Source organism: Arvicola amphibius, chromosome X (assembly GCF_903992535.2).
Source record: "Arvicola amphibius chromosome X, mArvAmp1.2, whole genome shotgun sequence".
Classification (NCBI taxonomy): Eukaryota; Metazoa; Chordata; class Mammalia; order Rodentia; family Cricetidae; genus Arvicola; species Arvicola amphibius.
Genome location: NC_052065.1, coordinates 13,859,620 through 13,883,843, shown reverse-complemented (window position 1 = coordinate 13,883,843; position 24,224 = coordinate 13,859,620). Strand labels below are relative to the sequence as shown.

The window sequence follows — 24,224 nt, the reverse complement described above, 5'->3', positions numbered from 1 at the left end:
GAGGAAGGGGTTACTTCAAACTGCGACAAAGTGTTTCATCTAGCCTATAGGTGGTCCTTTTCCAGAAATATTCTCTTTAACTAGCTCTGGCTCTACAAAAACTTCCTATTGGCCAAGAGCAGATCACATGGTCATGCCTATCTTTCTGCAAGAGAAAAAGGGATTGCGGGATTAGTTTAGATCTATATTTCTCAGCCCTGCCTGTGTCTTGACGTCACCTAGAAGCCTTGGAAAGAAAATTACAATGCCTGGCAACAGTGTGTCTCCAATATTCCCCAGCTGTTCCAAATGTATCCCCCCGAAGTGAATGTTACTGTGTCAACCTAATTAAATTTCGCCGCCGCCCGCACCCTTGTGGGGGGTCCATTCTGTGCTGGAGTCGAGCAAACATCGGAACAAAAACGAGGCTTTGACACCGAGGCTTTGACGCTGAGGGTGCAGAACCGGGTTTGCTGCCACAGCAACTGGGAAGATTGAAGCAAGAGGCTCTGTTGAGCTCAAGAGTTCCAGACCAGCCTGGACTCTGTCACAAAACAAAACAAAACAAAACAAAAATGTAACTGATAAGGCTAGGGCTGGGACCCAACATTGTCATGTTGGAAGTACTTTGACACATTTTAGTTTCCAAGATTATTGTGAAAGTACCCTCTTCCTGGTAAAAATAAGGACGTGTGGTACCACTATTCTATGCTAGCTTTATCACGATATTCAGAAGGCTCCAACTTGCTTGCTTAGTGCTTTGCCATCCTACAAGCTAGGAGTGATGTATATACTATGCCTGATGTTTCTAGCCTTTAAGCACCCAGGAGGCTCAATATTTATTACATGAACAAATGAGAGACCAGGTGAGCTAATAGGCAATGCCTAACATTAAGCATTTACCCAGCATTTATATGCCAGGTACTAAATAAAACCATACAAACGGAATTCTTTACTTGCTCCTTCTAAAGTAGGAGCCACTCTTTTTTTAAAGCCAATCTTTTTCTTAAGTATAACAAAACCATTTCGCAGAGACTAATTACTTGTCCAAGGTCACATACCAGAAAGTGATAATCATGGGACTGGGCCTCACAGAGACTAAATTACAGACCTCAGTGAGTTCTTCGTCCTTTTCACCCAAGAGGACAAAGGGTGGGTCATTTGGGTAAGAGATGGAGACCTCTCCAGTGGATCCTAACTCAAAAGAGGAGGGGGATCAAGACTGCTACCATTCTAAGAATTAGACACACACACACACACACACACACACACACACACAGAGAGAGAGAGAGAGAGAGAGAGAGAGAGAGAGAGAGAGAGAGAGAGAGAGAGAGAGAGAGAGAGAGAGAGAGAGAGAACCAGACATATATGTGCTATATAGCTATGTCATTCTTGGATTTTATAGGGAGGGCAGAGAAAGAGACAGTGACCCGTGACCTAAGGATAGAAATGAATAGAAACAGAAGAATCCACCTCCCCCCAAAGGTTAGAGCATGGAGCGGAACTTTCCATTCATGAACAAGAAAAACCAAAAGACTTCAGCTATGGTTTACACGTGACAAGCAATTACCTGTGCTTCAGCGCTGGCCCTGCGATTTGCAGAGAACACTCCCATCTACTGCCCACATCCCTGGAGAATCAGAGCTGCAATTCTGGCTTCTGGACTCTATTATCTTAGATACAAGTCATCATTTGGCCATTTTCCTCAAACCTGTCCCTCCTCTTCCTATCTGGCCAGTGGAGCCATCACTCACACAGCTTCTTATGCTACAAAACCTGGAGGTCTCCCAAGATTCCTCACTCCCTCCCTCCCCTCCTTCATATCCAATTGGCAACTGAGTTTTATGGATTCGATTTCATAAATCTGCAACCTGTTCACTCATTCATTAAATATTCATTGTACCAGGAGTACACAATGATGGACTGGATGAGACATCCCCAACCTCCAGCTTCCAGCAGCTTCCCATCTTAATGGGGGCATTTTGCAAATGAAGAGAACCCATTCATCAGCCAGAGCAGTCAATGCAAGAAACAGGTAAGTAGAATGCTGGGAGGGAATACTGGGGGTATGTAATTCATGTCACCCCAACGTGTGGCTACGACAAGGGGTTCTCTTGGAAGTGCGTAAGTGGAGATGTGAAAGATTTGTGCGGTGTACCAAGTGATGGGGGGAGTGGCGGGGTGGGGGGAGGCGAGTGCAAATTTCTGGAAGCAAGAGCAGACTAGTGTGGGAAACCAGGCAGTTCACTAAAACTGCAGGCATTAACCTCCCTGCCGCTCGCCTCTGCTCTCTGGCCAGGTTTTGATCCAGTAACTCCACAGCTCGGGGGGCTTTGCACTCTAGAAGAAACCAGCCAGCTCCGCCCTCCCTGTCGCTAAAGGCCTGTGCTGCAAGCCTGCCATCCCCTGATCACTGATTCACGGAGTATTTACTGAACTCCACCTCTGGGCAGGTACCCTGTTAACGGGCTCAGTGGTGCTTCCACTCTTCAGAAGCTTTTGAGCCACTGAAGACAAATCGTGAGGGAGCAATTCAGGAGTGCTGGAAACTGACACATAAGATGTTAACGACCCTTTAAAGACCCATCTGCCTTGCTGCCCACTGCTCACTTGGGGCCTCCAGGCCTGCTACCTGCTGGTCCTCTCGAAGGATGACAGAGTGTTCTATTCACTGCCCGGAATGTCTCCTCCCCTCGCCCAAGGCCACTGCCCGACTCCGGCCAGCTCCAACATCGCGTCCTTCTCGCGTGGCCACACTCATCGGCGCGCAGCACCGCCGAGGGGGCTGACGCGCGCGCGCGGCCAGGAGGCTCCTGGGGGCAGACGCCATCCAGCCTCCCCGGAGCCTGGTGACTACCCCAGAGCAGCCGTCTCCCTAAGAGACACCCACGCTCCGGCCGGAGAGCACGCGCCAGGGGTGACAGCCCCGCGCACGCGTGGGCGCAGCCTGGAAGCCGCTGGGACCCTAGCCCATGGGAACAAGAGGGGACGTTCCGCAGGAAGACCTCGGTCGAGGGGTCTTACTCCCGGCCGGCACCCCTCCCGGAGCCCCAGAGGGGGCAGGCGGGGACGAGCCCTGGCGGGGACGCGCGCTTCCATCGCCACGGCCGAGGTCCCCTCCGTGGCGCGGGGTGGCCGGAGGAGGGGCCGAGGGCGGGGCGGTCATAGCCTCCGCCACTCCCGGCCCCCCCCGGTGGCGGAGCGCCGCCTCCCCGGTCGTCCTCCCCTACCGCGCGCTCTCCACCCGCCCCGGAGCCTCGCCCTCCGCCACGATGAGCAAATGAGCGCGAGCGAGGGCATGAAATTTCAATTCCACTCTGGGGAGAAAGTGCTGTGCTTCGAGCCTGACCCCACCAAGGCGCGAGTGCTGTACGATGCCAAGGTGCCGCCGCGGGGGGTGGGGGGCGGGGGAACAGGGAGGAGGCACGGGTCTGGGCCCCGGGGATGGGAGGCAAAGAGGCCAGCGGAGGACAAGTGGCTCTGAGCACTGGACAGCCACCAGGGTGCGCCTTGGCCTGCGCAGAGCGGCCCGGGACAGCAGGGGACGCTGACGAGACGCTTACGCGCTCAACTGCCCTAACTTGGAAGGACCCGTGACCCTTCTGTTTCTACTTCCGCTTCCGGTCGTGTCGCGTCACTTAGGAGCGGTTGCTAGGCCGGGATGGTGCTTTGATCGCTGGGCGCCAATTCGGGCGCCCGGTGTAGGAGGACTGTCGCCTGAGGCCTCTGCTTTTGCGATAAGTCCACGTCCGCTGCGGTTCAGCGCCGCGTGGGCTCCCTAGAGGACACCCTGACCAATTGACCCACCCACGTCCTCCACCCTTCAACCCTGGCCTCAGTTTCTTGGCAGCTGTCAGGAGGCGGTGTCATGGTCCCGGGACCCAAGTCCAGTTAAAGATCGCAGGCAGTTAACTACCACCCTGGGGGAGGGGCGGCAGGAAGGGGCTCAGGGTTGCTCAATCGCTTTGACATCCGCAATTTCTAAAGGATTTGTAGGAGACCGACAGGGCTAGGAAAGAATTTAGCATCGCCTGTGTCCAGCTCAGTCAGCCGGGGCTGAGCTGTATCTTGCAGTTGTCAGTTTTTAAGTGGAGGGCAGGAGTGGGCACCTAAGTGCTCCGGTGCCCCAAGGGGGTGAAAATCAGCGCGCTGGGGGTCGGGGCGAGCGTCAGTGTTTCCAGCCACCAAGGCGAAGTCCTTGGTGGCGGAGACAACTTGGAACAGCCCCAGGTGCGTCTTTAGCGATGTTTAAGTGGTACTGTCCTGTGGGCCACCCCAAAGTCTGGGCTGGGTTATGTACCTTTGGTCTCTCCTGCAACTCTTATCATTGTTTAAATCCTTTTGCTATCCCTCAAGCTTGCTGCGTTGCTAGGGGAGGGAAGGATACGCTGTTTGATTTGTGCCAGAAGTTCCCTCCGGGGATGCAAGGCTGTTAGGGGGAGGGAGGGGGAGGGGGAGAGTTGGGGAAGTCTTTGGCTAGCTTGACTGGACACCGGACAAGGCAAGGCCAGGGTGACTACAACTCCCAGAGGTCTCAGGGTTGCTATTTCTAGTCTGGGTCCTCGCTAATGACAAATCTACCGACCAATGGCTTCAGAAAGCTTCACCCGGTCTCAAACTCAAGAGACCAATCGTGGGTTGGTTAGACGGATGTTTCCTATTTTGAGGCAACCACTCAGGCAAAAGAAAAAAAATATGTTGAAGAATGTTATAACCCTGCTCTCGATCTAAAAAGGGAACAAATTCTTTCTTTTCCTTTAAAAAGGGACTGTGATCTAGGTTTTTTTTTTAAACTTATAATTTTAACATACTTTTTTGGTTTATTGTGCCACTCGTGAGCAGTATTTCCTGGTTTCAGATCGTCGATGTTATTGTCGGGAAAGACGAAAAGGGCAGAAAGATTCCAGAATATCTGATACATTTTAATGGTTGGAACAGAAGGTGAGTGAACTTGCTACAATCAGACTAAATATTAATTACCTTTGTAGCATACTAATTTTGTAACTTTAAGATTTCGAAACACTTGTAGAAAAGTTTAATTTCCTGCTTCTGCCTTGTTCGGAAAGCTTTCGTATTCTGAGGCATGCTTACTTTACATCAGCTATGTTTGGATTACCTGTGGGTAATCAGTCGAATCCCTGGTGACCATAACTGAGTTCGCTTTGTGCTTCTTTGACGCCCTCCTGGTGATTTGGAAGTCTTCATATAGCTTTCTAAAATGTCAGCAACTACGGGGCACTTCGTGATGCTTTTCAGGATTCGTTTCATTTGATTCAAAATACTGACTTTTACATCCTCTTCCTTTTTTCAACTAGTTGGGATAGATGGGCAGCCGAAGACCATGTGCTTCGTGATACAGATGAAAATCGGAGATTACAGCGTAAATTGGCCAAAAAAGCAATAGCTCGCCTGTAAGGATACAAAAACTTTGATTGAAGTGTTATTTAGTATGGTTTTTTTTTTTTTTTACTGTTTTGGATTTTTATGATATAAAAGTAATAAAGTGACAGATTTCAGTCATCTTACCTATTTAAAGTAAATGAGTTTCTATAGTATTCTAAAGACTCATAGATGTTTTCCAGAATGAGTCTTATCCATTTGGTAGTGAGGATTACCATGGTGTTTTAAAATTTGATTTAAGAATTATTATTTATCAGGTTCTCTGTGGATTCCAACTCCTATACCAGACTGAAATTTTATTTTAATTGTGTTTATTGTTTTCAGGAGAGGTACAGGAAAAAAGAAGAGACGCTGTAGGTTACCTGGTGTCGACTCTGTCTTAAAAAGTGTGCCAATTAAAGAAAAAACTCAAAATGATGAAAACGGTGAGTGTCTCTATTTTCCTCAACTAAAACCATTTTCAGGTAATCTTTTTAGACCTCAAAATTGAGAGAAAGAGTCATTGAAATTATAGACAGGGAAATAGTTCCAACTCATAACATACAGATGTTCTTCAGTTTAAGAGTTTGTTGACTTTATGGTGGTATGAAAATATACTATTTTCTTGTGCCAATTTCAGTACAATATGCAATAAAATGCATGAGATATTTAACACTACCATAAGGCAAGCTTTGTTTCAATGAGTTTGCCCAATTGTTGGCTAATATATGGGTTCTGCCTTTGTTTAGAGTAGTCAGCTGTGATACTCAATACGCTGCCTGTATTTTCATCAGTTTAGGTGTGACTATCGTAAGTGAAGGAGCAGCTTTGTACTATGCTCGGTTTATTTTAGGTAATTACAGAGGCAGTCAGTCCCATCAGTCAGCATGTCGGTGTAAGACTCTCTCAGAGTCTCAGCAGTGACCACCTTCATCTCAGCCAGCGAGCCCTTTCTTGATACCTCCCGGGCCTGGTCACCACTTATGACTCCGACAGTGAACCATAGGATCCTAGCTGGTGAAACACTTTCAGATCATTAGCTTGTGTGATTTTTGTGTCCATGGAAATTGGAGTTATAATTTATCAAAATAAGTTTCTGTCCCGAAAGGCACAGTATTTGTGCTTAGGATTTAAAATGTTTGCAGAACTACAGACCATTCTTCTTAGTCAAGTGCATGCGCCACCTAAAGATTTGCAAGTGTAAGGATTGTCAAAGAATATAATATGAGTTTGTCTGATGTTTTTGTTTTATGTAGCGATAAGCAGTACCTGTCAGGACAGCTGTGGCAGAAAGAATGAAGAACTAAAAGAACATCGCCAGCGTCGTATTAAAGTAAAGACTAAAGCGGTACTAAAAAGTTTTTATTGTAGAAGCTTTGATATTTATGGTAGAGGCAAAATTCTCAGGTTAGGAGTTCTTTCCAAAAGACATACCTCTCAGACCAAGAGTATGAATTTATTGTGACCTTTAAAGAAAAGACGGCGTGTTTATATAGTCACTGTGTGAGCATCGTTTACTTTTTATACCCACAGAGTGTTTCCACAAAGTGTACACCTTTTAAAAGTAAGCTTGTGAACTATATTTTATAATGATTAATTTTTAATGGTGCGTAACAGAGATTGGCTTTTGCTTGCCTCCAAATTGGATATAAACCCCGGTGGTAATCATAAATGAGGAAGAAACAAACGTGAACTTGTAGTTAATGCTGTGAAAAACACCTGAAAATGTGTCATAGAATCTTTCTGTCTTGTCCTTTCATAGAGGACATGTGACATCATGTGACTATTGTGACTTAACTAGCTTTGTTGCATAGAAGACTCTTATGTGGTAACCTCTCCCACTGTTCTCATTAACTAAAAACGGAACTGTGATACTGCAGAAGAAAAAAGTGCTGTCGTTGCGCTCAAGAAAGGTCATGGATGAAAGAACAATAACCATAGATATCCCTGAAGTTCTCAAGAAGCAGCTTGAGGATGACTGTTACTATATCAACAGGAGGAAACGGGTATGCTGGAGGAATGGATTCTTTGGGATGCTTCTACTTGGCTGTATTCTGTAGTCACAGTGTCAAACATCAGGCAGTATGGAAGGACTGTAGTTTCGTTTCCAGTTTTCTACTCAGTCCAGTGTTGTTGGTGGTTTTACTGTTAGCTCTTTGACTCTTTTGGGAGCCCGCCACTCAGCTCTGAAATAAATATACATAGAGAGGCTTTTTCTTCTTATAAATGCCTGGCCTTAGCTTGGCTTGTATCTTGGCAGCTTTTCTTAAATTATCCCATCTGCCTTTTGCCTCTGGGCTTTTACCTTTCTCTGTTTCTGTATATCTTTCTTCTTACTCCATGGGTTGTTGTGTAGCTGGGTGGCTGGCCCTTGAGGTCCTCCACTTCTCTTTCTCCTAGGTCTCTCCTCACAGATTTCTCTTCCAATTTATTCTCTCTGCCTGCCATTCCTGCCTATCCTTTCTCCTGCCTTGCTGTTGACCGTTTAGCTCCTTATTAGAGCAGTCAGGTGTTTTAGGCAGCCAAAGTAATACAGCTTCACAGAGTTAACAAATGCAGCATAAAAGGATGCAACACAGCTTTGCATCATTAAACAAATATTCAACAGCATAAACGAATGTAACTCATCTTAGACTAATATTCCACAGCAGTCCAGTTATAGAATTGACTAACAGTGGTGCTGGGTTCTTGCATAACTTAAGACTTGTATACTTTATACTGTTCCCTCGGGGAGCTTTTCAGAATTCTGATACCTGGGCTTCAACTAAGATTAGGATTTAAACCAGGAATGATGGCACACACCTTTAATCCAGCACGCAGAAGGCAGAGGGAGGTAGAGATCACTGTAAATTCAAGGCCAGCCTACCCTACATAGAGAGTTTCATGAAAGCCAGAACTATTTAGTACACCCTGTCTCAAAAAGAGAGCCGATAAAATAGATTGGGATTTAATTGCTAGGGTAGAGGCACATCTCTTGGTAATACTTTGAGAGATCTCCCCGAATTTCTTAATACAACGCTAAGCCTGAGAATCACCACTTCTGTGTATTCAAAACAATAAGACAATAGTAATATATGAGTATGACCAGTGGATAGAAGGAATATTAAAGAGCTTCTAGACATTTAATTGAGAAGTTCTTAAGCAGAATTGACAAAGTTAAACTGATAGAGCCATTGCTATTCCTACTTGTAATATATGTTTGATTATAATGGGATGTGTGTATTAGATGTTTATATTTTTCTTAACAGTTAGTGAAACTTCCATGCCAGACCAACGTCATAACAATTTTGGAATCCTATGTGAAGCATTTTGCTATTAATGCAGCCTTTTCAGCCAGTGAGAGGCCTCGTCACCATCATGCCATGATGCATGCACATATGAATGTGCACTATGTCCCAGCAGAAAAGAAGTGAGTGATTGGGGGGGTCTTTGGTTTTGTTGTTGTTATTGTTAGGTTTCTTGCTTAGTTTTGGAGTGTGTGAGTGAGTGAGTGTGTGTGTGTGTGTGTGTGTGTGTTTGTGGTACAGGGATTGAACTTAATCCTCATGCATGCTAGTCTAATGCCCTTCCGTCCATCTATACCCTCAGCTTTTTCTTTGTATATTACAGTTTCAAACAAGGGATCGTTCTCTTTGTTCAGTTTTATTAAATTCATCTCTTATTTCATAGCTGATTTGCTGCTTATTCATTCAGTTGTCAGTGTGCATGAAACGATTGTGATTTTTGTGAATTGTTTGATAATTCCACATGAGACCTGGCTTGATTATGCATCTTCTTGTCACCAAGACCAATATTTTCAGGGATACCACTTTGGACAAGAACTGTCTACTTGAGGAAGCAGAATGGGCATTGCAAACTGGATAGACGGTTGCTTATGGCTGATTAGTTTTTTAAATGAATTTATGTGTGCATGTGTTTGAGTGCCTATGTGCTATGGCATCCATTTGAAGGCGAGAGGACAACCTGTGGTGTAAAGTCCTCACCTTCTGCCTTGTTTAGGACAGTCTCTAGTGTTCACTGCTGGATACACCACCCTGGCTAGCCTCTGAATTTCCAGAGCTTTGCCTGTCTCCATATCTTGTCTCCCCGCAGGAACTCTGGGATTACAGATTTGTACACTACTGCATCTAGTTTTTAAGTGGATGTTGGGGATCCAGACTCAGGTTGGTCAGGCTTGTACAGCAAGCGCTTTTTACCCACTGAGTCATCTCCTCAGCCCCAAACAATTCTTTATTCTAGTCAGAGTAGAGTTCCTCAAATCCTACTATACCGTTGTGACTCGGCGGGACCAGTGTTAGGGATGTGCAGTATTACAGTTGAACAGGAACCAGGAGCACTGGGCTGCTGGGATGCCTCATGCTGTAATAAACCTGTTCATTTGTGTTATATGGATACATTTAAGTTATTATCATAGTGCCTGCATTTTATATTAGGGTCTATATTTCGGTGTTTTTTTTATTATTAGCATATAATAATAGATTGTATTTATTCTTTTTATATGTAAGTGAATATATAAGGTTTTAAAAGTCTGCCCTCAGCTGCATGGCACCTATCTTTAATCCCAGCACTCAGGAGGTAGAGTCAGGTAGAGGTTTGTGAGTTTGAAGCTAGCCTGGTCTACATAGCGAGTACCATGCCAGCCAGGACTACATGGTGAAGACCCTGCCTCAGAATAAATAAATAAAAAATAAAGAAAAGTCTGCTCTCTTAAAAATATACTTTTAACGTGAAGTTTGGAAAATACCTGTGACTTTACAGAGTCTCTAATCTTTTCTTTCTCAATCCTCCTAGTGTTGACCTTTGTAAGGAGATGGTGGATGGATTACGAATTACCTTTGATTATACTCTCCCATTGGTTTTGCTCTATCCATATGAACAAGCTCAATATAAAAGAGTGACATCATCTAAATTTTTTCTTCCTATTAAGGAAAGTACCACCACAACTAATAGGTGAGTTAGACAACATGGAAGTGTGCCTTCATCTTGGGGTGTCAGCACTGATGTGACTGAGTTCTTTTTTTTTTTGCAGTATTTGATCTGCTGCTATTGGGGGCCTGAATGTTTGGAGGAAGGGAAACCACAGGGTCTTCTTACTGTTGCTTTCTTTTTATTTATGGGTTAGCTAGCTCATCACTTCCGTTCTCAATGGGTGTGTAAGATTTTCCCAGGGAAACATTTCAGGGTAGCCAAGCATAATGGCACATGCCTGTGAGGCAGGAGGACTGCTATAAATTTAGGGTCAGATGGTCTCTAGAGGGGTCAACAAGACCAGGACAATCAAAAGATCCCTGGGTAGATAGAACTTTGGCAGTGGATTCTGAGCAGCTCTCCCATCTTTCAGAAGACAGTGAAGAGGATAAAGGCAGCATGGGCCAGAAGGGTGGGAAGCGGAGGTACAACTGACATCCTTCATTGCTGTTAGCTATGTGATTTGGGTCAGCATTTATAGAGCCTCTTGCCTACTATTTGTAGTATGGAATGAATGCCTGTCTCCCTGGTGGGTAGAAGTTCATGATATTGTTCACAAGGGGCCAGCAACCTTTGGCCCTAGGTATAGGTTAGTTCCCTACTTTTCTTTCGTTTCTGCTTTTCTTCCTTCTGTATCTAAGAGCACTTAAGCCTGTTCTCTGGCAGGGGGTGTGAGGATGGATCCATCCTTACCTAAAGTCTTTCCCCTTAATCTGTCTAAAGAACTCTGCCATGCGCCTTCCCTTCTCTTCCTGAATGTTGTACAAGAGTCTAAAACCCAGTTCTCAAGTCTAGCTTGGTGAGTGAATGAGTTTAACCAGGACTAGTTCCAGGAACATGTGCTACTTACAAGTTAACTACAGCACTGAGGAATAGCCTCCCTCTCCCCAGCAGGCATTAACGGGTGAAGTATCCTCAGAAAGGGGAGGCCTCTGTGTGCCTTCTGGGCCCTACCACCTTTCACAAGGGAATATTAGTTATGAGCCTCTCATGTGCATCCATCATGGCTGCTCCGATTCCGCAGTGGCAATGATCATGCCATGCTCAGAGGACTGAGTTCTCTAGCACTAAGAGTAGCATCCCTCTATGTTTGACCACACAGCATCTGCTCTCATCTCCAGCTCTTGCTGACTCTCATTTCCTGTGCCCTGCATTATTCTGCATTAGCTGCCTTTCTTCTCTCTCTCTCTCTCTCTCTCTCTCTCTCTCTCTCTCTCTCTCTCTCTCCAACTCACTCTGCCTCTCTACCATCTTTTTGGTGGCCTCTCTCTCTACCATCTTTTTGGTGGCTTCCTTCCCTCCCTCCCTCCCTCCCTCCCTCCCTCCCTCCCTCCCTCCCTCCCTCTTTCCCTGTTCCCTCTTTTCCCCATGTCACTTTCACCTCAGGCAGGAGGCCAGCAAAATGCACTGGGGACCTGTGTTGAAGTCATGAATGACCTACTTCACACCTGATGATTCCCAGAGTCTGGGGTCAACTTTGGTATGCTTGTGCCATTTTCACATCCTTGTAAGTTTTACATTTTTTTTTTTTGGTTTTTTGAGACAGGGTTTCTTCTGTAGCTTTTGGAGACTGTCCCGGAGCTAGCTCTTGTAGACCAGGCTGGCCTCGAACTCACAGAGATCCACCTGCCTCTGCCTCCTGAGTGCTGGGATTAAAGGCGTGCGCCACCACCGCCTGGCAAGTTTTACATTTTGAAGACATTGTGTGATAGTCTTATTCCGTAGACCAAAATTTCTCTGTCCTAGGGCCAATCTTGTGTGAAGTTGGACACTTAGCAGTATCTCTGGTTTCTAACCACTAGACAGCAGTATATCTTCCCACAGTTGTGACAACCCTATACTAGTAGTGTCACCAGACACTAGTAACTATTTTCTGGGCTAGGGCCAACCCCCACCCACAAAAGTGCTTGTTCTAAAACATATAGACGTGGTGTTTTCGTTTCTAATAACAGCTTGCCTTGCAGAGTTATAGTGACTTCATCTATTTAGGGACTGTTTAAGAAAATGGATATTTGAGTATACTTGGGGGTATATGCCCCCCCCCCCAAGCTGGTTTGTGAGCCTGCCTTTCAGAGGCCTTACAGAAGACTTTCGAGCTGCCAGTGACTCTGTCCTTCTTGCCCAGGAGCCAGGAGGAGCTATCTCCTAGCCCGCCTTTGTTGAACCCATCCACACCGCAGTCCACAGAGAGTCAACCAGCTAGCGGTGAACCAGCCACTCCCAAGAGGCGCAAAGCCGATCCAGAAGCCCTGCAGTCTCTGAGGCGGTCCACACGCCATAGCACCAACTGTGACAGGTTGTCGGAGAGTAGCTCCTCACCTCAGCCGAAGCGTCGACAGCAGGACACGTCTACCAACATGCCAAAACTGTTTCTGCACTTGGAAAAGAGTGAGTTTGCTGTAAGATCCCCAGGCTGGGGAAAGCCACTTTTTCCTTTGCCTTTAACCTTCCTAAGTATATGTAAAGGGTGTGCTATTCCTGGGACCTCAGCCAAATGCTGTAAAGGCTGCTTCATTTGAAGAAGAGGAAAACATCCATAGGAAGATGGAAAAGCAACTGGCTTGGGTAGTTCTGAGGATTGGGGAGCAGGTCTGAACTCTGTGTTTACGGCTGCTTTCCACGCTCCCTCTCTGCTACTTGTGAGCTGGCAGAGTTATTGAAATACTCAGGGTGAATGGTGCTAGTAGATTGTTACATTTCTCTTCCTAGTTCCAAAACTTGAGTAAAGTATCCAAATCAGAGTTTTGTATGAAGCATTGTATGAGTAAAGTATCCAAATCAGATACTGGGTTTAGCAGAGTATATGAAGTATACTTCATATGCTGGAAAATTCACCATTCCAGGTGGTTTTTTGGTATAATTAGAATGGTGCAGCCATCGCCAAAATCAGCTCAGATGCTTTCCTCACAGAACAAAAGACATCCTCCGTGCATCTGCAGCCATGCACGCGTCCTTCCTTACCTCCCCTGGACAGCACCAATCTAGGTAGCACTTTAGATGTGTTGATTTCAGACATTTTATGTAAATTGAATAATGTAAAATGTATGTACATGATTAATAAGTTGATGGAGTGAAAACTGGGATGGTTTTATTGGGAAATAAAATGCTTTTTTTAAAAGTAATTCTAAAACACGAAGTTATATCTCCCCGCCTCCCAACCTACTCCAGTTTTTTTTTTTTTTTTGCATTACTGATTTAGGCAAAAGCACATATAAAGCTATATACATTTTTCAAGATTTATTTTTATTTTATGAGGATAGGTGTTTTGCCTGCATCTATGTCTGCGTACCATGGGGGTGCCTAGTGCCCTCAGGCACCAATGATGTGCCGGAATCCCTGGAACTGAGAGAGAATTGTGAGCTGCCATTGCCATGTGGCTGCTGGCAATTGGAGAGAATCCAGTGCTCTTAGCCTTGGAGCCATCTCCCCCATCCAAGTATCCAAGTTAATGGTTTTAAAGTGACTAATTTAGTGGCCCTACTTTTTAAATTTGTTGAGCTGTAATCCACACTCCAGTTTTCCCATTTAAAGTGTCCAATCCAGTAGCTTTTAATGTATTAGCAGAGTTGTCCGGCCATCTCTCAATCGGTTCCAAAACATGGAAAGTTCTCCCCCCAAAAAAACCCATACCCATTAACAGTCACCCCACCCATGCCTTCATAGAACTATAAATCTCCTTTCTATCCCTAGATTTGCCGATTCTACATATTACATATGAATGAAATCACAATATGTGGCTCTATGATGGGCCCGTTTCAGCTTTACTTATGTTGTAACATGTATCAGTACCATGCTAAAAATGATATTCCAGGTACTATCTGTTATAAAGATGAAGGTCATATTGGTGAAGGTTTGTAGCTTTTGAGAATGCTTTACATCAGTAGTCTAGTGTTTTTCGGGGTCCTGAGGAGTGTCTCTAGTTCGGTCACTCTGTAACTTTATGGGTAAATAAGTGTGACTTTCTCTTTGGCAGAGACGCCTGTGCATAGCAGATCATCTTCCCCCATTCCTGTGACTCCGAGTAAGGAAGGGAGTGCTGTATTTGCTGGCTTCGAAGGGAGAAGAACCAATGAAATAAATGAGGTAGAGTGTTCTCTTACCCATTGTAGTTGCTTGCAATCCTAAGTCTTGTAAGTATTATGTTGCTTTACAAGAAATAGCCGCAAAAGGATACAGAGGATTCTGCTTAATAGTCTGTTTCTGGTTTCAAATCTGAGAAAACCGCCAGGACTCCGGCTTTACAAGTCTAATGACTTTTTCCTACAAAGATTGTTTAGCTGTTGAAAGACTTGTGTCTCTGTTTTGTATAACACATCAGTCGTTAATACTTTTATTCTGACAAGTCTGAGAGTACGTATTTTAGGGTCTGTGTGTCAACGTGATGCCTATGAAGACTAATCAACTGCAAAGTAGCCGCAAACCATATGTAAATGAGAGAGAGGTACCGTGCTTCAATAAACCATTATTGCGGACACTGAAATGTGAACAGCATATGATATGCAAGAGCTAAAAATAGCCTTTTAGCTTTAAATCATTTAAAGGTCGTTCTTAGGTGCTGGGGTCCTAAGAGAGAGGGCCAGGAGATCCAGAAGATAAAGAGGGGAGACAAAGAGAAGATATGGGTTGGGATTGGGAGTTCTTTCACAGGCTGTGTGTTGTACCACACAAGCTTCTTCAGAAACACAATGTGACAAAGTCAGCCGAAACTCACCCAGGGGACTTAGTGGGAAGCTAAGCAAACAGTGTTGCACAAAGGGAGTACAGGCTATCTCAAGAGCATTCCAGACCAAGTACACGGCGACCTTGAGACTGATAACCACAATCCCCATGGTGGGCAGAGTTGGGTTCTTAGAATCTGAACTGTTCCTTCTCAATACATACATCAGGCCTCAGGAAGAGGCTCCCGGTTGAGCAGTCCAGCCCTCAATAAAAAGCATAAACATAGTTTGGGGCAATATGGAAATCCACATGGACAATTGGATGGGATGTGAGCAGCAAGCTGTCGTTTCTGACTCACTTTTGACATGGATTCTCAACCACAGACAGTAACCTTAATAGCCATCCCTCTGAAAGCATGCTGAATTTCACCATTGGGCCGGACTTTAAGCCCATTAACTTGAAGCCTTGCCACTACAGGCTTTGTTTTAAGGGAAATGGTATTTATATTTCTTTTTCTTTAAATTGTATTCTTCTCGCATACACTAAATCTTGACCCCACAGTTACCCCTTCCTCCACTCCTCTCAGTCCCTTCTTTCATCTCCCCTCTCTCCCACAGCTACTCTTCTATTTCCCTTAAAAAACCAAGGCCACTTCCACATAGGTGAGTGCTGCCATCTAGTGGTTAATGGTAGAACAGGCCGCTTTGTGGTAAAGAGTGGCGTTCAGCAGGCTCTAGGGACTAAAGAATCCGTAGTGACTTTAAGGACCTCTAGAACTTCTTCCACAGTGGATTTTAACCAAGACTATTTATCCAAATCAATTATAACCCTTTCTTCTATTACTAGCTGCTGATTGGGAAGGGTCTGGATGAAAACATTGCTGGTTAAGATGCACAGGTGATTCCCATTGGGAACTTGTACTAATTACAGGTGCCTATCTGTGCCCTCTGATCCACACTCAATGCCAAAGCAGTTCTAAGCCTCCCCTGTGGGAGCTGGGTTAGATGTCTGATTGGTGTGAAGATGCTTGGACTGGCTGCCAAGGATGAGATGGGGAATTTCATGAAGGCTGCAAGGAGCTGAAATGAAGCTGGGCCTTCATCCTGGAGTCCCACAGGACTGTGAATGTCTAGTTTATTTTAGGTCCACTGTGCCAGCATCTCTGATGTCTTGGGGGTGGGCACCCTTCAGCTTTTTCTCACAGAGGATTTCCTGCAACATTGGTTCTTCCATGTTAATAGATTAAACACACACTTTGATAAAAGCTGGTTTGCTGATTGATGAAGGTACTGCGGAAATCCGTCAGAGAGTTCTGAAAGACAGCTCTCACTTTAAGCAAAGCCCCATGTCCGTCTATAGTTCTGAAAATCAGGGTAAAGGCAAGGAAACCAATGACCAGGTTGGAACTCTGAGATGATTCAAATTAGTTTCCATAATGATGCAAATAGCAAGCAACCAGGGACTCTTGATACTCTTGCTATTGTTTCCTGTTTAAGGAAAGGGGGCTAAGTGACTGTTGTGGTATGCATGGGAAATGTCCCCCAGAGGCTCATGTGTTTGAACACTGGCTCCCCAGCTGGTGATGCTGTCTGGAGAGACCTCTAAGAAGTCAAGCTTGCTGGAGGAATGGCTCACGGGGCTGAGCCCTTAGTCTTTATAGACTGGCCAGATTTCTGGAGGAATGGCTCACAGGGCTGAGCCCTTCGTCTTTGTAGACTGGTCAGATTTCTGGAGGAATGGCTCACGGGGCTGAGCCCTTAGTCTTTATAGACTGGCTGGATTGCTGGCCCACTCTCAGCTTCCTAACTTGATGCAGTGTGAGCAGCCGGTCTCCTGATCCTGCCAGTACGGCTTCTCCATCATTATGGAATGTCTCTCCAGAAAATAGTAGATGTAGAGAAGTTTAAAATCCAGTATCTTAATCTAATGTTGAGTCTTTCCGGCCTTCACATTTATTTGTATATTCTTGTGTTCATTAGGTAGCAATATGGTTTTATTCTCTCCATATGATTTACTATCAGAAGATATAGGTATCTAGAAGTGTCTCCATTTGGAATAAAGGAAGCAATCACATCGTGTTTTTTGTAGGTCCTATCTTGGAAACTTGTGCCTGACAATTACCCGCCAGGAGACCAGCCGCCTCCCCCTTCATACATTTACGGTGCACAGCATTTGTTGCGATTATTTGGTAAGAACCCCTGTTCTTTCTGTCTTCGTTCCAGTTTTCATTTCTATTAGCATCTATTAAATATCTACAGTAGTGACTTTCACTGATCCTTTCCTATGTTTATAGAATGGTGCTGATCATAGTCACTTCCCCCATTATCTCTCTAGTCCCTACTACTTGTCCTTCTATTTCCATGGCGTGTGTGTATGTGTGTACCCCCCCCCCCCCAGTTCCATTATAGTTCTTTATAAGTGCATGGGTGAGGAAGGAAACAAGAGCAATTTACCAGTGGCTTCACCACTGGAGAAAATGTCTCTTAGCAACCATTCTCTTATAGATTTATAGATCATCAAACTGAAGCGGGGCCTCATGATACCCTCAGCTCTAGCAGCCTCTTATTTCTTGACTCTTTTTTTTAACCAGGGTTACTAGATTGTAAACATCTTGTAAGCATCTAACTAATGTGGATACCCGGTTTCTGCTTCAAAGAAAAGACACTGGATGTACCTTAAATTTCAGAAAAGTTGTACTTATAATACTTGACTTCCCACTTTGTGCTTGTTCAGTAACTCACTGTTTGATTCTCCAGGTGGGAATTCAGTCCCCGAAGGGGAAAGAGTAGCCCAGATGATGAGCCACAGTGAGTCCTTTCCCTCTTAACCTTCTGCTGATTACAAATGCTTTTGTTTTTAATCCAGTGAAACTTCCAGAAATCCTTGGGAAGATGTCCTTCTCTGAGAAGAATCTGAAGGCTTTACTGAAGCACTTTGATCTCTTTCTGAGGTATTTTTATTACCTTGTCACACCTACCTCTGCCAGCAAACGTGAGTTGTCTAGGCTTAGCTTTAGCACGCAGGGAAAGTATCTTTGTGGTATTTTCCATTTTGTGGGGAGGGGTGTGTTCTGACTGATAGGGTAAGTAGGGCAGGATTTTTGTTTGTTTGTTTGCTGGTTGGTTTTGTGTTTCTTTTAGTCTTCATTTTCTCCAGTTTCTGAGGCAAGGATACTGAGGTATGTATCATGTCACTAGAGGAATCCAGTTGGCTAACCTTGCAAGCAGAAAATGAATTTTCCTATGTAGAAGTACTTAAGATTGACATTAATTTTACATTTTTTCTTCAGGAGTCCCATAAGTAGTGGACTTTTCTGTTGTGTGTACCTGTTAATTAATTGGGTGTTCCTAACTTAAATATGACTCAGTAGATACTGACGTTTTTGAATTCAGAGAAGGTGTTGCTTTCTTCACCTGGTATAGCCAGTCATTTTCTTATCTAACGGAATGTTTCATCTGCAGCTCTTATGCCCATTTTTCTCGCCCTGTCCAGTTAGTTCCTCTCTTCCATCTAGATGTCTCTTAGCTGCGTCTTTACCTTCGCCTTCAAAGCTGCCCTTCACCTTGCCTCACCCAGCTCAGCTTTAGCTACTAGACCTTAAAGGGAGCCATTTTCTGTCTAATGGGCTGCTTTCTGACTGGTCTAGGATATTCAAGAGTAGAGCGTACTCTGCCTAGAGAAATTAGTCTTAAAGTTCAAAAAGGGATGTTCCTGTAGGGATTGTGAATAGCACGTCCTTGAACATAATTAGACTTTCCAACCTTTTAGTGAAAACAAGTTTTAAAACGACTCTCTTCCCTCCCAAATGCCCCTTCAGACTAACCCACAGTCCTGTTTACCATAAAACTTTGGGCACTGAAAGCAAATAATGGTAAAACTGCAGTTTAGTATAGGGAAGCGCGCAGATTTTGCAGTATTCCTCATATAAAGCAGAAGTTAGGACTTTAGTGAACAACACAGAAGTTTTATAAATAAACGTGGGAAAAGACTTTTCACATGTCTCCAAAGTATGAGAGGGAAGATTGGGGTTCGATATGATCAAGGTCTCTTGCATAAAGTTGTCAAAGTGTAAATAAAAACTGTTCTTTAAAAAAGTAGACAGCAGCAACAGTTCAAATCAGTGAACTAAACAGTGACCTTCAAGAAGGTGCAAACTGAGAGCAAAGCACTTAGCTGGCAAATGACTTTTGACAGTGCTTTCTTATTTAGAGAGGCGTGACAGTTTAGGAATTCGGACAGGTGCGAGATAGCAGGGTGAGCGCTTCCTCCCCCCCCCCCCCCCCCACGCACAGCTGCCTTCCACTTGTCCGGGTTCACTTGGAATTTCTTTTGTTTCTTATCTTGTGGGTGTGTTTGCTTTGTTTTCTTGCTGTTTTGTTTTGGAGATAGAGTGTCACAACTTAGTTCTAAATGCTTGGAATACAGACTTGAGCCACCGTGCACGACTCTCACTTGAAGGCCCATCATCAGTGTATTGCAGATTCTTGAGTGACTTGCCACACTTTAACGGCTGTCTACAGACAGCCCAGTCTTTTGACATGTTGTTGGGCTCTCATCCAGACTTATAACTAACCTCTTGGGATGGCAAATTCGTATGGAAAGTACTGGTATTGGGTTTTCTGTTCAGTTTGGATGTAACTTTTCCCCTGTTTTTCTTTATTAATTCCAGGTTAATTATTTCAATTTTAATTATTCTTTTACATATTAATCCCAGTTCCCCCTCCCTTCTTTTCTCCTGCTCCCCACCTTCTCCCTACCCCACCCACATTTGCTCCTCAGAGAGGGTAAAGCCTCCCCTGGGAAGTCAACTAAGTCTGTCCCCGCACCTTGTTGAGACAGGACCGAGGCCCTACCACCAACTTAGTGTGTATAAGCCCTGTGAATTTCTTAAGTGGACATTTATTGGATTTGTCATGTATTATTTTTAGAGTTTGAAAAACAGGCAAGTATTTATTGAGGTTATTTTTCACAGATGCATGTATGTAATCAGGCTGCCACCTAATCAAGTTCAGGTTCTGTTTCCGTAACACTGCTAATGAAAAGATTTGGATGCACAGTGATTGACAGAAACCAGTTCAGTGAGTGCTGTGGAAGTAATCAAATAGAATCAAGACTAGAAGCAGCCTCCCTTCCTAGTACACACAGGAGTTGAGATGTGAAAGCTGGTTGTAAGCGAATACTTAGCTGCAGGGTGTTCAGTTCTTAGTACGATGCTCATTAGTGCCTTCTTTCTTTCTCTAGGTTTTTAGCCGAATACCATGATGACTTCTTCCCAGAGTCAGCGTATGTCGCTGCCTGTGAGGCACACTACAGCACCAAGAACCCCAGGGCAATTTACTAAAGTTTCCGTGGTTCTGGAAAAATTGCTGCACGGTGTGGCTTTATATTTTGGGTTCCAGGTGAAGCGTGAATGAGATGGTGGACTTCCCCTGGGGGTTCTCTGACAGAAGCAGGCTCTGTTGGTTTGAGTTGCTCACATACTCTTATTTCTGTTAAGAATTATTTTCTGAGCTGAACATGGTGGAACATGCCTATAGGGGGAATTGATTTAATTAATTGATTAATTAATGATTTTTTTTTTGGTGTCATGATTATTTCCTGGGTGTCTGAACGTGTTCCAAAGTAACACTGCTGCACAAACTGTATGTGCTCGCAGGCTAAAAACAGCCAGAGCTGTATTCGTAGGGAAACGTTCATGAGCAGATACTTAGGTTAAACATTGTTCTGATAGCCATTGCGGTTGGTTGTTAACAAGAACCACGTTGTTTGATTGTTTGTTAATGTTAAACAAAATGGTTTCGAAAACTGTTTTCTGTTCAACAGATCTTAGTTTGTGCTTGGAAGCCACAAAGTACTCTGAAAGTGTTTTAGAGCGAATTGATATTGATGGCAAAGGAGAACTTGCAGCTATGCATTTCTTTTAGCAGTTCCCTTTCTCAGAAACATTATTTTTGTTGCTCTAAATAAAGAATTGCCTGTCTTGTTTGAGATTTTACAGCCATACTCTGCCGTGTAATGTTATAGTTCCTTTTCTATAAAATGTTATTTTGGGTGATCTAAATAAAGCTTTGCCAGTTTTGTTTGAAAGAAGCAAGAGAAGCTTTGCTCTGGCCTTCCCTGTTCTTTTTATTGCAGGGCAGCAGTGGGGGTAACCCTCGCTCACAACTGTTTCCCTTGTTTTCTCTTTGTACCCTTTTGGCCCTCGCTTTTTTGCTTGGGCCTCTCTTTGCACCGTGACTGTTGGTGGTTATGAGAAGTCACTGTGACTATATGCCAACGTGTGGCTGTTCTGTAGGCCCTGATGGGCCCAACACATGTTTATCCTTCTCCCAAGTTTACCAGCTGCCGTGCTCTGCAGCCGTCCTTCTCATCTTCATTTTACTCGCGCGCATGCCTTTCCCCTCTATGGTTTAGAGCGCTCTCAGTGACTGGAAAGGATACCGATGTCACGAAAGCATTAAACATAGCACTTGTCTTCTCTCATGGCCCAGTTCAGTTGACTTTAATTTCCAAAGGTCATCGGTCATGAACAACAGGAACTTCAAGGACTTGTAACTACAAATGGTTTCATTAAAGTGCCTTCTGCATCACTGACTGCTAAGATTCTCTACCTCCCAGGGGGCCGGAGTGTACACATCTTCCTTTCTGCATTTACTTGCTAGTGCAGATTCAGGTTGGTGGGGACTGATTGGAACAGCCTTCAAGGTCCTGGTAGGTAAGATTGTTAATCTTAATTGTCAATGTGATGGATTTAGAATCACTGTGGAAGCACACTTTTGGTGTGTCTATGGTACCGATTATGCAAAGTTTGAACCGAAGAGGAAAGAGCCATCTTGCACACGATCAGCACCATGCAATGGACTGGGGTCTGTGATGCAGTGCAAAGGAGAAAGTAAGTGAAATCCCAGCGTTCATTTCTTGCTTCTTCCTGACTGCATGTATAATGCATATGTATTGCCAGTGGCTTCATGTCCCTGCTGCCACGGCTTCTCTGCCATAAGGGACTGGACCGTCAAGCTGTGAGCCAAAGTAAACCCTTTTCTCAGGGACTTTGTCGCAGCAAGCACAAAGGGAGCTGATACAGAACATTGGTACTGAGAAGTGGAGCTGCTGCGTTAAGCCTGACCATGTGGGTCATGGGCGTCTTGATCGGGTTTAAAAGTTCAGAGTTTGGAACTTTGAGCCCGAGAATTCTTGGAGTGCTGGAAGCAGAGTCGGATGGGCAGTTCTGGTGGCGTTTTGAAAACTCAGGTGCTGAGACAGGAGTGGACAGTGGCAATCTGGCTCGTGGAGGTTTGGAGAGGAAAGGAGACTATTGAGAATTGAGCTACTGGCCATTTGTGTGAAAATCTGACAGAATCTGGTATCAGCCCATGTCGTCAGGGCTATGTCCTGGGAACTCGAGTAAGGCTAGTGTCAAAATTAATGGAGTCGTTTGCTTGGTGGAAGAAATCTGAGGCTCGGTTGCTTTCGGACTGTGTCATGTTTACTGACTACTGCTGTCCTCCAGGTCTCCAGTGAAGGAAAGCACAAATGGGGCAAAAGAAGACAGACGTTGTCAGCTTGGTGGGGAAAGAAATGAGTGTAAAGGTGCAGGCAAGGCAGATGCAGAGAAAGCAACTGGAATTGTTCAAGAGATTAGCAACATTAACGAGAAGCCTTGTGCTCTGGATTAGACATTACTGAAGGTTTTCTGAAAGCAAAACCCCACCCAGTAAACACTCCCTTTTGTGAAAATAAGAATTCATTTGAAAGGAGAAAAACCTAACCTGAGAATATTGCTGAAGGATTCTCCTACTTCTAGAAAGCAGTTACCCAGGGAACCTTTCCCCATGGCCCACACACAAACATCAATATACCTGTAGTCTGTGGAAGCCAGCACAGCAGAATTTTGCAAAATGTCACCCACATGGTAGTGACATACAGCTGTGAAAGATGCATGACTGAAAGGGTCATGGGGACGTGCACTAGAGTTCCCGGAAGCACTGAGAGCAGGCGATGTGTAGCAGGGTTGGAGTCACAGTGGTGAGCCCCGAGAAGCCATTATGTGAAGATGTGAAAGTGAAATCTAAGCTTCAGTGTGGAGCCCAGATGGTGGAGGTGCCAGAACTGTGGGTCATCACCAGAGGGAAGCTGCAAGCATGGAGAGGAGCTAGCGAAGACAAAGCTGGAGACCTGGGACCCCTCAAAACCCTTTGAGGCTCATATGATTCCGTTATGAGCTCCGGATGCTGGACATGTAGCTGCAGGATTTGGTGTTTGCCCTGCTGGGTGTTGGTCTTTTCTTTGGTCTCATCTTTCCTTGTTGTACTCTTGATTCTTCCCTTTGGGAATGGAGATGTCTATTCATTGCCAGTGTATATTGAAATTTTGTAAGTTGTTGATTTTCTAGAAGTTTACAAGTAAGAGATTGCCTTGAGTCTCAGGTGAGACTTTGGACTGTTTTACACTGTTCGAATTGTTAAAGACTGGGCAGCTTTAGAGAAGGACTGAATGCATTTTGAATTATGAGATGAAAATGAGAGATTAGCAGCCAGAGGCAGAATGCTATGATGTACTGATGTGTTTGGGGGTCAGGTTGGCCAGGGGTAGATTAGCGATGGTTAATCTTGATTGTCAACTTGGTTGGATTCAGAATCACCCTGGAAACACACGTGTGGATATGTCTCTATGAAGGTGCTTCCCAAGAAGTTTAACTGAAGAGGGAAGACCCACCCTAACTGTGGGTGGCAGCATTCCATGAGTTGGGGTCACAGACGGATCAGAAAGGACAGAGTGGAAACACCAAAATTCATCTCTCTCTGCTTCCTGACTTTGAGCCTTGCTGCCGTGACATCCCCCACTGTGATGGACTGTATGTATCGCTTCGAACTGTAAACCAAAATAAACTCTTCCTTCCTTAAGCTGCTTTTGTCAGGCATTTTATTACAGTCATGAGTTGGGGGGGGGGAATGCCTAACACAATAGGATTCCTCTTTATTTGGCTCCCGTCGTGCTGGCTTAGGCTTGTGCACGTGCAGTGTGCTCTCTGCCTTCACTGCTGAACTCTTTGCTGCTGGCAGATCCAGGGAGGGAGAAGTTAGTGACTTGCAGTTGTGTACCCACTCTCGACTGTGCCAGTCTCCAGCAGCTGCGTAGTCCGGATCCACCTGTCACACAGTTGGCCCTCCTTAAACTAAATGGGCCCCCAAACTCAAAGCTGATGGATCTAGGAAAGGAATTGGTACAGGTGTGGTGTG

At 44.8% G+C, this 24,224-nt stretch overlaps 1 protein-coding gene across 3 annotated transcripts; it reads left to right on the top strand.

Annotated features, from left to right (window-relative positions):
- Positions 1–3,178: 3,178 nt before the first annotated feature.
- Positions 3,179–23,888, top strand: Msl3 (MSL complex subunit 3). Of its 3 annotated transcripts, none has more exons than XM_038316512.1 (13): positions 3,179–3,361; positions 4,838–4,920; positions 5,295–5,390; positions 5,704–5,804; positions 6,615–6,691; positions 7,239–7,364; positions 8,607–8,767; positions 10,150–10,308; positions 12,452–12,714; positions 14,300–14,409; positions 17,074–17,173; positions 17,851–17,935; positions 20,227–23,888. In XM_038316512.1, the coding sequence occupies exons 1-13, from the start codon at positions 3,260–3,262 to the stop codon at positions 20,324–20,326; spliced, it is 1,563 nt and encodes a 520-aa protein (XP_038172440.1). In that variant the 5' UTR covers positions 3,179–3,259; the 3' UTR covers positions 20,327–23,888. The 3 variants fall into 3 exon arrangements, with proteins under 3 accessions (XP_038172440.1, XP_038172439.1, XP_038172441.1); XM_038316511.1 differs by having other exon boundaries at positions 6,615–6,706; XM_038316513.1 differs by having other exon boundaries at positions 3,223–3,361; positions 4,822–4,920; positions 6,615–6,706.
- The last annotated feature ends 336 nt before the right edge of the window (positions 23,889–24,224 follow it).